Source organism: Oncorhynchus nerka, linkage group LG2 (assembly GCF_034236695.1).
Source record: "Oncorhynchus nerka isolate Pitt River linkage group LG2, Oner_Uvic_2.0, whole genome shotgun sequence".
NCBI classification, from domain to species: Eukaryota; Metazoa; Chordata; class Actinopteri; order Salmoniformes; family Salmonidae; genus Oncorhynchus; species Oncorhynchus nerka.
Genome location: NC_088397.1, coordinates 76,055,052 through 76,068,615, shown reverse-complemented (window position 1 = coordinate 76,068,615; position 13,564 = coordinate 76,055,052). Strand labels below are relative to the sequence as shown.

The following is a 13,564-nucleotide window of genomic DNA, read 5'->3' as shown; positions in this document are numbered from 1 at the left end:
ATTATGAATGAATAGGAACTTGGAGTGTCTGATTGACTGTGTCATATACATGGTCTCTGTTCCGACTTTAAGGTTAAAGCCAATCAAGCAGATCATCCATGTGAGAGCCATGTGAGACTGTGAACACAGAACCAGGCAATGCCGATATCTACATTGAAGGAATACTACAGTCACAATGTCCCCTGTTAGTACAGAGACTGAACCATTTCAGCAAACAGTGACTGCTGACCAACACTGTAAAAGCTACAAGCTACAAACTACTACAAACATACCGTCCAAGTCTTCATGAACTGATGACCTAAGTTGATTTTGAACCTCTGGAGCCCCCAAACCTTAACCTATATTAACTTTATTGATCAGCGATGTTCACATCAATGCTAATCTTCCCAGCAGTTAATGTGTTTCTGAGGCACATTAGATGCCTTTCTGTGTCAATTCAATGGATCTGCAAACTAAGTGAAAAGCCCTGGGGAGAGAAAAGCCCTGAGGGAGAGAGAGTGAGGGAGAGTGAGGGAGAGAGAGAAACAGAGAGAGAGAAAAGAGAGAGATATAGAGAGAGAAAGACACACACACACAAACACAGTTTTCTAATTACAAGGGGCATCTAAATCCTGTGTGTGTGTGTGTGTGTGTGTGCGTGCGTGCGTGTGTAATTGAGGGGAGATTTCCTGCTGAAGGCACGGCAGCATGCAGAGCCATGTCAGAGTCAACACAGGCATACAGTACAGTACAGAACCATGTCAGAGTCAACACAGGCATAGACTACAGTACAGAACCATGTTAGAGTCAACACAGGCATAGACTACAGTACAGAACCATGTCAGAGTCAACACAGGCATAGACTACAGTACAGAACCATGTCAGAGTCAACACAGGCATAGTGTACAGTACAGAACCATGTCAGAGTCAACACAGGCATAGACTACAGTACAGAACCATGTCAGAGTCAACACAGGCATAGACTACAGTACAGAACCATGTCAGAGTCAACACAGGCATAGACTACAGTACAGAACCATGTCAGAGTCAACACAGGCATAGACTACAGTACAGAACCATGTCAGAGTCAACACAGGCATAGTGTACAGTACAGAACCATGTCAGAGTCAACACAGACATAGACTACAGTACAGAAACATGTCAGAGTCAACACAGGCATAGACTACAGTACAGAACCATGTCAGAGTCAACATAGGCATAGACTACAGTACAGAACCATGTCAGAGTCAACACAGACATAGACTACAGTACAGAACCATGTCAGAGTCAACACAGGCATAGACTACAGTACAGAACCATGTCAGAGTCAACACAGGCATAGACTACAGTACAGAACCATGTCAGAGTCAACACAGGCATACAGTACAGAACCATGTCAGAGTCAACACAGACATAGACTACAGTACAGAACCATGTCAGAGTCAACACAGGCATAGACTACAGTACAGAACCATGTCAGAGTCAACACAGGCATAGACTACAGTACAGAACCATGTCAGAGTCAACACAGGCATACAGTACAGAACCATGTCAGAGTCAACACAGACATAGACTACAGTACAGAACCATGTCAGAGTCAACACAGGCATAGACTACAGTACAGAACCATGTCAGAGTCAACACAGGCATAGACTACAGTACAGAACCATGTCAGAGTCAACACAGGCATAGACTACAGTACAGAACCATGTCAGAGTCAACACAGGCATAGTGTACAGTACAGAACCATGTCAGAGTCAACACAGGCATAGACTACAGTACAGAAACATGTCAGAGTCAACACAGGCATAGACTACAGTACAGAACCATGTCAGAGTCAACATAGGCATAGACTACAGTACAGAACCATGTCAGAGTCAACACAGACATAGACTACAGTACAGAACCATGTCAGAGTCAACACAGGCATAGACTACAGTACAGAACCATGTCAGAGTCAACACAGGCATAGACTACAGTACAGAACCATGTCAGAGTCAACACAGGCATACAGCACAGAACCATGTCAGAGTCAACACAGACATAGACTACAGTACAGAACCATGTCAGAGTCAACACAGGCATAGACTACAGTACAGAACCATGTCAGAGTCAACAAAGGCATAGACTACAGTACAGAACCATGTCAGAGTCAACACAGGCATAGACTACAGTACAGAACCATGTCAGAGTCAACACAGGCATAGACTACAGTACAGAACCATGTCAGAGTCAACACAGACATAGACTACAGTACAGAACCATGTCAGAGTCAACACAGGCATAGTGTACAGTACAGAACCATGTCAGAGTCAACATAGACTACAGTACAGAACCATGTCAGAGTCAACACAGGCATAGACTACAGTACAGAACCATGTCAGAGTCAACACAGGCATAGACTACAGTACAGAACCATGTCAGAGTCAACACAGGCATAGACTACAGTACAGAACCATGTCAGAGTCAACACAGGCATAGACTACAGTACAGAACCATGTCAGAGTCAACACAGACATAGACTACAGTACAGAACCATGTCAGAGTCAACACAGGCATAGTGTACAGTACAGAACCATGTCAGAGTCAACATAGACTACAGTACAGAACCATGTCAGAGTCAACACAGGCATAGACTACAGTACAGAACCATGTCAGAGTCAACACAGGCATAGACTACAGTACAGAACCATGTCAGAGTCAACACAGGCATAGACTACAGTACAGAACCATGTCAGAGTCAACATAGACTACAGTACAGAACCATGTCAGAGCCAACACAGGCATAGACTACAGTACAGAACCATGTCAGAGTCAACACAGGCATAGTGTGTTTTGACCCTATCCCCTCCTCTCTTCTCCAGACCATTTCCGGTGACCTTCTCCCTTACCTCACCTCGCTCATCAACTCATCCCTGACCGCTGGCTACGTCCCTTCCGTCTTCAAGAGAGCGAGAGTTGCACCCCTTCTGAAAAAACCTACACTCGATCCCTCCGATGTCAACAACTACAGACCAGTATCCCTTCTTTCTTTTCTCTCCAAAACTCTTGAACGTGCCGTCCTTGGCCAGCTCTCCCGCTATCTCTCTCAGAATGACCTTCTTGATCCAAATCAGTCAGGTTTCAAGACTAGTCATTCAACTGAGACTGCTCTTCTCTGTATCACGGAGGCGCTCCGCACTGCTAAAGCTAACTCTCTCTCCTCTGCTCTCATCCTTCTAGACCTATCGGCTGCCTTCGATACTGTGAACCATCAGATCCTCCTCTCCACCCTCTCCGAGTTGGGCATCTCCGGCGCGGCCCATGCTTGGATTGCGTCCTACCTGACAGGTCGCTCCTACCAGGTGGCGTGGCGAGAATCTGTCTCCTCACCACGCGCTCTCACCACTGGTGTCCCCCAGGGCTCTGTTCTAGGCCCTCTCCTATTCTCGCTATACACCAAGTCACTTGGCTCGGTCATAACCTCACATGGTCTCTCCTATCATTGCTATGCAGACGACACACAATTAATCTTCTCCTTTCCCCCCTCTGATGACCAGGTGGCGAATCGCATCTCTGCATGTCTGGCAGACATATCAGTGTGGATGACGGATCACCACCTCAAGCTGAACCTCGGCAAGACGGAGCTGCTCTTCCTCCCGGGAAGGACTGCCCGTTCCATGATCTCGCCATCACGGTTGACAACTCCATCGTGTCCTCCTCCCAGAGCGCTAAGAACCTTGGCGTGATCCTGGACAACACCCTGTCGTTCTCAACTAACATCAAGGCGGTGGCCCGTTCCTGTAGGTTCATGCTCTACAACATCCGCAGAGTACGACCCTGCCTCACACAGGAAGCGGCGCAGGTCCTAATCCAGGCACTTGTCATCTCCCGTCTGGATTACTGCAACTCGCTGTTGGCTGGGCTCCCTGCCTGTGCCATTAAACCCCTACAACTCATCCAGAACGCCGCAGACCGTCTGGTGTTCAACCTTCCCAAGTTCTCTCACGTCACCCCGCTCCTCCGCTCTCTCCACTGGCTTCCAGTTGAAGCTCGCATCCGCTACAAGACCATGGTGCTTGTCTACGGAGCTGTGAGGGGAACGGCACCTCAGTACCTCCAGGCTCTGATCAGGCCCTACACCCAAACAAGGGCACTGCGTTCATCCACCTCTGGCCTGCTCGCCTCCCTACCACTGAGGAAGTACAGTTCCCGCTCAGCCCAGTCAAAACTGTTCGCTGCTCTGGCCCCCCAATGGTGGAACAAACTCCCTCACGACGCCAGGACAGCGGAGTCAATCACCACCTTCCGGAGACACCTGAAACCCCACCTCTTTAAGGAATACCTAGGATAGGATAAAGTAATCCTTCTCACCCCCTCTTAAAAGACTTAGATGCACTATTGTAAAGTGGCTGTTCCACTGGATGTCATAAGGTGAAAGCACCAATTTGTAAGTCGCTCTGGATAAGAGCGTCTGCTAAATGACTTAAATGTAATGTAAATGTAATAGTGTACAGTACAGAACCATGTCAGAGTCAACACAGGCATAGACTACAGTACAGAACCATGTCAGAGTCAACACAGGCATACAGTACAGTACATAACCATGTCAGAGTCAACACAGGCATACAGTACAGTACATAACCATGTCAGAGTCAACACAGGCATAGACTACAGTACAGAACCATGTCAGAGTCAACATAGACTACAGTACAGAACCATGTCAGAGTCAACACAGGCATAGACTACAGTACAGAACCATGTCAGAGTCAACACAGGCATAGACTACAGTACAGAACCATGTCAGAGTCAACACAGGCATAGACTACAGTACAGAACCATGTCAGAGTCAACACAGGCATAGTGTACAGTACAGAACCATGTCAGAGTCAACACAGGCATAGACTACAGTACAGAACCATGTCAGAGTCAACACAGGCATAGACTCCAGTAAAGAACCATGTCAGAGTCAACACAGGCATAGACTACAGTACAGAACCATGTCAGAGTCAACACAGGCATAGACTACAGTACAGAACCATGTCAGAGTCAACACAGGCATAGTGTACAGTACAGAACCATGTCAGAGTCAACACAGGCATAGACTACAGTACAGAACCATGTCAGAGTCAACACAGGCATAGACTACAGTACAGAACCATGTCAGAGTCAACACAGGCATAGACTACAGTACAGAACCATGTCAGAGTCAACACAGGCATAGTGTCAACACAGGTACAGAACCATGTCAGAGTCAACACAGGCATAGACTCCAGTACAGAACCATGTCAGAGTCAACACAGGCATAGACTACAGTACAGAACCATGTCAGAGTCAACACAGGCATAGACTACAGTACAGAACCATGTCAGAGTCAACACAGGCATAGTGTACAGTACAGAACCATGTCAGAGTCAACACAGGCATAGACTACAGTACAGAAACATGTCAGAGTCAACACAGGCATAGACTACAGTACAGAACCATGTCAGAGTCAACACAGACATAGACTACAGTACAGAACCATGTCAGAGTCAACACAGGCATAGACTACAGTACAGAACCATGTCAGAGTCAACACAGGCATAGACTACAGTACAGAACCATGTCAGAGTCAACACAGACATAGACTACAGTACAGAACCATGTCAGAGTCAACACAGGCATAGACTACAGTACAGAAACATGTCAGTCAACACAGGCATAGACAACAGTACAGAACCATGTCAGAGTCAACACAGGCATAGACTACAGTACAGAACCATGTCAGAGTCAACACAGACATACAGTACAGAACCATGTCAGAGTCAACACAGGCATAGACTACAGTACAGAACCATGTCAGAGTCAACACAGGCATAGACTACAGTACAGAACCATGTCAGAGTCAACACAGGCATACAGTACAGAACCATGTCAGAGTCAACACAGACATAGACTACAGTACAGAACCATGTCAGAGTCAACACAGGCATAGACTACAGTACAGAACCATGTCAGAGTCAACAAAGGCATAGACTACAGTACAGAACCATGTCAGAGTCAACACAGGCATAGACTACAGTACAGAAACATGTCAGAGTCAACACAGGCATAGACTACAGTAGAGAACCATGTCAGAGTCAACACAGGCATACAGTACAGTACAGAACCATGTCAGAGTCAACACAGGCATAGACTACAGTACAGAACCATGTCAGAGTCAACACAGGCATAGACTACAGTACAGAACCATGTCAAAGTCAACACAGGCATACAGTACAGAACCATGTCAGAGTCAACACAGGCATAGACTACAGTACAGAACCATGTCAGAGTCAACACAGGCATAGTATACAGTACAGAACCATGTCAGAGTCAACGCAGGCATAGACTACAGTACAGAACCATGTCAGAGTCAATACAGGTCCATTAAAGTATACTGAATCCCATATTCTGTAAATAGACAATAATTCAAGGACATTCCTCAGTGTTGCAGTCCAAATGTACAGTGCCTTCAGAAAGTATTTACACTCCTTGACTTTTTCCGCATTTTGCTGTGTTACAGACATAATTCAGACGGGGCCACAGTGTCTCCCGACACCTCCTGTCTCAGCCTCCAGTATTTATGATGCAGTAGTTTATGTGTCGGGGGGCTAGGGTCAGTCTGTTATATCTGGAGTATTTCTCCTGTCTTTTCCGGTGTCCTGTGTGAATTTAAGTATGCTCCCTCTAATTCTCTCTCTCTTTCTCTTCTCTCATAGGACCTGAGCCCTAGGACCATGCCTCAGGACTACCTGGCCTGATGACTCCTTGCTGTCCCCAGTCCTGGTCATGCTGCTGCTCCGGTTTCAACTGTTCTGCCTGCGGCTATGGAACCCTGACATGTTCACTGGACGTGCTGCCTGTCCCAGACCTGCTGTTTTCGACTCTCTCTCTCTACCGCACCTGCTGTCTCTGAATGATCGGCTATGAAAAGCCAACTGACATTTCCTCCTGAGGTACTGATCTGTTGCACCCTCTTCAACCACTGTGATTATTATTATTTGACCATGCTGGTCATCTATGAACATTTGAACATCTTGGCCATGTACTGTTATAATCTCCACCCGTCACAGCCAGAAGAGGACTGGCCACCCCTCAGAGCCTGGTTCCTGTCTAGGTTTCTTCCTAGGTTCCTTCCTTTCTAGGGAGTTTTTCCATGCTTCTACATCTGCATTGCTTGCTGTTTGGGGTTTTAGGCTGGGTTTCTGTACAGCACCTTGTGACATCGGCTGATGTAAAAAGGTCTTTATAAATAAATGTGATTGATTGAACATTTAAAATGGATTACATTTAGATGTTTTGTCACTGGCCTACACACAATACCACATAATGTCAAAGTTACAAAACACACACACAATCATTGACCTGGGAGACTTCTGAGTCAAACCAACCAGGCTGAGGAGAAAATAGGATGTATTGTTCTCTGTAGAGAGATGTCAATGTTATTCATCTCAGATACTAGCAATTTATAATACCTTGGTGTTCTAGAAACTGGGATTAAATGTGTATCTCTTTTCCAGTCCAAAAGATAGTTGCAACAACAAACAGTGAGACAGGGAGTAAAATCAACAAGAATAACAGCATGTAGAGAATGTTGGTGGTCCACAGAGGTGCAGCCACCCATGACAGAGTCATGGATGGAACTCTTGCTTGTTTTGGCTAACAGGTGGCTATCTGCCTTCTTTAGCAGTGAGGCTCAGTGATCCAGTATCATCAAACACAACTCAACTGTCTGATTTGGGCACAGCGACATGGTAAGCATGATAAAGTTAATCTTCCTCTACATCTTAAGGTGAGCTAGTTAGTGGGGCAGAAGACAGCATACCCCAGATGCAAAGAGACAGATTAGAAGTGATGAAGGAGTCTTTTGACGCAGTGGAGGGTGTGAGCTAGCGAATCTGTGACAAGCAGAGATGGATTAAGACAGCCCAGAGAGGGAGAAGGGTCAGGCCAGGGAATGTTCTGTTAGACAAATCAGTTCTTGGCCTAACCAACGCAGCTGGAGTTTGTCAACCTTCTCACAGAGCTAACAAGACTCCCCAAGATCAGATCACAGAGAGTCTGAGGAAGAGGAAAACATCATGACAGAACAGAACCCCTCTAGCACATCCTGTTCATCCTGCTATATCGCACTGTCAGAGAAAGTGGGAAAGGACGCATGATGCTGAGACCGTGTTGGCCACTAACGGGACATAATCCAAAGTAGTGACAGGAAGCACAAAAACGATGTGTGAAAGGATAAGGTCTACTCTATGGTTTCACAGACCCAGATTCAGTCTACTCCTGGACTAAATAATTTACTCTCAGAGGAGAGTTGCTTTAAACACGCTTTTCATTTGTAGGCTTAATCTGGCTCAGTGATAGTGGATTGATCTGAAGAGAACAGACAACAACAAGTCTTCTCTTCTGAAGGTTTTCTGTCAAACCTAAACCATATGACACCTCCATCCTCTAAACACCACATGACATTAAATCAGAACGCTGAAAAGGAGCATTACATATAATCTGCCTCCTCTTTAGCTCCCCTCTCTCCTCTCTCTTTGACAGGGACATCTGATTCCCTTCAATCACTCCCTTTTCCAATTATCGCTCCAAGTCACCATGGAGATGAGAGAGAGACACGGCTCTGATTAAACAGCTGCTGCATGCATCCATTTCCCGTCTCAGATAAGAGAGGAGGAAACAGAGGAAAAGAGAGGGGGAAGTGCAGTAGAGTAAAGGGAGAGGCTGGCAGATGCTGTGGCCTTTAGTTAAAGACAGGTAGATATGCCTACAGGGAAGCTAATTAGTGTGTATAATGTCCCTCTTAGCACTCAACGCTAACTGCTAACACAAACCATACGCCTTATACACCGAGAATAAACACACTGATAACATGTGGAACATTCAACTTACTGCAACAACCCAGAAAGGAGGAGGAGCAAGTATGATTAAAAACCGCATTAACCCTTTACACTCAAGGGAATTGACCTATATGCATAGGGCTAAATTGAGATGTTTCTTATAAAATAAATATGAAATGCATAACCATGGTAGAAATTGAAAGGGAACAGTCTGGAGATTGTGGGAAATTATTAGACCAAAGGTGAGGACATTGTCAGTTCACAGACACAAGACTGAATCTAAACATTACACTATTTATTTGATGTGCATTTTACATTTACTGTACTTTTCGCCACATTTATTGATAATGAAAAACTGAAAATATCTTAGTTACATTCAGTAACATGATAAAAAATATTCCTGGAAAATGTGGGGTAGGTGCAACATAAGACAAAAAAAATGACCAGGGTTTGAATGAGAGGTCTAACTGGTGTCTCCAATTTGCCACACACCTCTCCGAAGTGTGCACAGTTCCTAAGTCATTTCAATGCACTTATACGACTCAAAGAAGAGTCAACTATAAGGTGTTTGTTTTACCTCTCCTAGCTGTGCTGTTGAGGAACTAGAGCAAGCAGACTAGTAGTTGTTTTGGTTGGAACACAACCCTGCCTGCCACCATATAATTACGGTTGTTGTTTACTCAATCCAAAAACGATCCACTATAAATCACAATCTGGGTCAGGTGGGCATCATTTGGAAGCTTATTCTATTGCCAATATGACTAGCTAAGTTATAAAATACGATATTACATTCTTAGGCTTTCCCAATGTAATTAAGGGAAACAGAAGGTCATTTTGGTACGCATAGAACAGTGTCATGAGTATTTTCAGGTGTGTGTGCTGCGGCACATTCTCTTCACAATAGACAAACAGACTCATTCTATTCAGAACAACACAGGGTATGACACCATGTCATCTTGTAACTGTACATCAAACATAGTGATCATAAAAGCTGACACTGACATGAGTTTTATGGTGTGGAAATGTGAAGTGCACATTTGGACTCACAGGTGTTTCGCTTGCTTTTATGACATCAAAACGGTATTATTTTAATCCTCAATGTTTGATCTTTCAAAATACATTGAGGCATCTTAACTGACATAATTTCCCTCACTCAGACAACAACAAAAATGGGCAAACGTTGCTTAATTAGCGGGAGGGATGGGGGAAACTTTTTGTCATGGTCAAGTTCAGAATGGCCAGAGCTCTGACATCATGTATAGCATGTTACTGCACATCCCCTGCATTTTCATTTAGGGATTTATCAGTGCGCAAATCTGCCATATTCAAACCCATATACGAGTGTAAAGGGATATGACATGGAAAAACAGGTGGAACAGTAACATTCACTTGAGAAAGTCAAGTGAGCACAATGGGGACTTTCTCAAGTGAATGTTACTGTTCCACCTGTTTTTCCTTGTAATATCCCTTTACACTCATATACTCAAACCGCTCTGGTACCAAGACTATTCAGGGAGCCATTTATGGCCCTGATATTTAGATGTTGCATGGGAGTCTATAACAGGGCTGCTTTGAGTCAGAGCTGAACTCCAGCTGTGGTGAATAACCTCAGTCAAACGTTCCTGTTCTTGGCCTGTGCTGAATGCCTGGGTAACTAGTACGGAGCATCTTTCCCTGATTACATTCACATAGAACTCAGGAGGAAATTGGCCCCTCCGTCGTCTGACTTTGTAAACTTCCTGACCGAACGCGTCTGAGTGAACACTAAACAAAGGGGGGATTATGTGGGTCTTTTGGGAGTTCAGCCAATTTCATCATATTTCATCCTATCCAGCCAAGAGTAGCTACTAGCAGTGACAGAACCATGCTAGCTAATAGGCTTGGTCACGGTGGTGAGACTAAAACAAATGTGGACCTATTGTGTATGTGTGTGTGTGTGTGTGTGTCATTTTCCTCTGGCTCTGGTGTGTGAATGAGCGTTTACTCACAGGGGAACGTCACCCAATGTGTCGTTCAAGGGGAGTGTCGTCCTCAGGGCTCAGAAGACAAGGCTGTGCCCTGGCCTGCTCTTCCCTGGCAGACACAGCAGATGCCGCTCACTGATTACCAGGCAAAACTATCCTTCAGAACTTTACAGTACGGCACAACAGGAAATGCGGGCAGCACAACTTTGCCCCAGTCGGCAACAGAGGCAGACTTTCATCAGTTTCTTTTTGTGTCACAGAATGAGATATCAAATATACCCACGGGTTTACACTGCTGTTCAATGAAGTAAATGCTCATACCAATCTTCTACAAGTAACCAATGTGTTAATGACACAGATACGTAGTGTACCATTCTAATCATATAGTAACGTAAATATTGTGGTATCAGCAACTCAAAGCAAAAGCATCCTCTTGTGAACTTTTCAGGAGTCATGTATTCTGGCTCCTTGTTTGACCTCCTACAGTCCCACTGTGAAATCAGCCTGAGCTGCTCAGTGCACAACAAGCCCTCTCCTAGCCTCAGCCCCAGACCTCCAGGAGTCACCCCAGCCCCAGACCTCCAGGAGTCACCCCAGCCCCAGACCTCCAGGAGTCACCCTACCCTAGACCTCCAGGAGTCACACCCCCCCCCCAGACCTCCAGGAGTCACCCCCAGACCTCCTGGAATCACCCTACACCCAGACCTCCAGGAGTCAGCCTACCCCCCAGACCTCCAGGAGTCACCTCAGCCCCAAACCTCCAGGAGTCACCCTATCCCCCAGACCTCCAGGAGTCACCCCAGCCCCAGACCTCCAGGAGTCACCTCAGCCCCAAACCTCCAGGAGTCACCCTATCCCCCAGACCTCCAGGAGTCACCCTACCCTAGACCTCCAGGAGTCACCCCCCAGACCTACAGGAGTCACCCCAGCCCCAGACCTCCAGGAGTCACCCTACTCCCCAGACCTCCGGGAGTAACCCCAGACCTCCAGGAGTCACCCCCAGACCTCCTGGAATCACCCTACACCCAGACCTCCAGGAGTCACCCTACCCCCCAGACCTCCAAGAGTCACCTCAGCCCCAAACCTCCAGGAGTCACCCTATCCCCCAGACCTCCAGGGGTCACCCCAGCCCCAGACCTCCAGGAGTCATTACCTCATGATGTTCCACTGACTCTCTCTCTCTCACCCCCCACACTTTCTCTCTATCAATTCAATTAAAAGGGATTTATTGGCACATGTTTACATTGCCAAAGCAAGTGAAAAAGATCATTAAAAAAGTTAAACAATCAAAAATAATCAGTAAACATTATACTCATGAAAGTCATATTATGGCTATGTACATTGTTGTAACAATGATAGATGTGCATAATATGAATGTGGAAGTAGAGATACTGGGGTGCAAAGGAGCAAAAAAATAAATAACAATATGGGGATGAGGTAGTTGGGTGGGCTATTTAGATGGACAGTGAGATTAAAATATATACAAAAAACAGAAGAAACAGACTATTTGCAGACTATTTACTCGGGACAAGGCAAACACACATACATACGGCTGCTATGCCATCTTGGATATTGATTAGGCTGGCCAAGAGGCAGCTAACTGCTGAACCCTGATGCTCACGACCATCTAGAAAGTGGTCATAGATACATTTATACCCTCTCTCCCATTCAAAACTAAAAAGTTAGCCAGCCAAAATATTCCGCAGAGCGCAGATCAGCTGGTGGAAGGACAACAGGTGGCTTTGGAGGTCTTGCGCAGCGGACAACCACAGAAGGCAGAACCTTCCACTTGCATGAAGGAGTGAAAATGAAGGAGGACCACGCCGGAAAGAAGGATGGGGGAACACCCACAACCAGATCCCCGAGACAACGCTCCTTCCTGAACATGGTCAGCAGGAAATGGTATGAGTGTGGCGAGCCGGGACACATCGCCTGGAACTGTTCAAACTGCGATGTCCCGATGCCTTCAGCCTCAGCCAGTGAGGTAGCCAACGGGGGCTTGCTAATGGCATGCTGGGCTAGGGAGAGTGGTCCTTCCCCTGTCACACTGGTAAGAGCCAATGGAAAGGACACCACGGCACTTGTGGACTCTGGGAGTATGGTGACCCTGTCCGACCTGACGTCGCCGAGTCCCCGAATCTTGCAGAGACCGTGGCTATCATGTGCATACACGATGAGACCCAGGACGACCCTACCACACTCCACCACCTACAGACGACAAGGGGACAACACACAGGACCAGTGGGAGTCGTCCCAAACCTGCCTGTGCCGGTAGTCATAGGGAGGGATCACCCGATATTCCTCCAACTGTGGACCAGTATGTCCGGAGACTTGGGGAACAGAGGGAACCAGAAGGGAGGATGAAGCCGGAAAGGTGGTAGGGGTGCCAGAAGGAGGGATGCCCAGACATGTGGATTCCAGGAAGTGGACCCCCAGGCATCAACTGAACCCCTCTCGGAGGGGGACGGTTGAAGCCAGACTGGAGGAAGAGGTGGCGAGTCTGGAAGACATGTTTTCAATGGACCATGAGGTGGCGCCAGAGCCCACGTCTCTAGCAGGCCGGTTCGGCATGGCCCAAATGGAGGATCTCAACTTGGCCAAACTTGTCTCAACTTTCCAGCAGGTGACTATGGTGGACGGAAAGCCCGTGGAGGGAGTAAGTCAAATAACCTACCCCATTTTTCTATAAAGAAGAAGTTGCTATATCAGGTTGTGAAGAAGAGTGATGAATGTCTGGTGTTGTTGTTGGTGCCCCATCCCCTTGTACCATGTGTC

The 13,564-nt window shown here is 46.5% G+C and overlaps 2 protein-coding genes across 4 annotated transcripts in view; one reads left to right on the top strand and one right to left on the bottom strand.

The window, feature by feature from the left end:
* LOC115121843 (pleckstrin homology domain-containing family A member 6-like) overlaps positions 1 to 13,564 on the bottom strand; it is a 340,805-nt gene that overhangs the window by 251,584 nt on the left and 75,657 nt on the right. The gene's annotated exons all lie outside the window — the stretch shown is intronic.
* On the top strand, positions 11,243 to 12,007 carry LOC135572939 (uncharacterized). The gene has a single exon (XM_065021861.1). It carries the CDS (start codon positions 11,243 to 11,245, stop codon positions 12,005 to 12,007), a length of 765 nt encoding a protein of 254 aa, XP_064877933.1.

What these genes read in the sequence shown, in the direction of transcription:
- LOC135572939 (XM_065021861.1), top strand. Translation starts at nt 11,243, where the DNA reads ATGTATTCTGGCTCCTTGTTTGACCTCCTACAGTCCCACTGTGAAATC.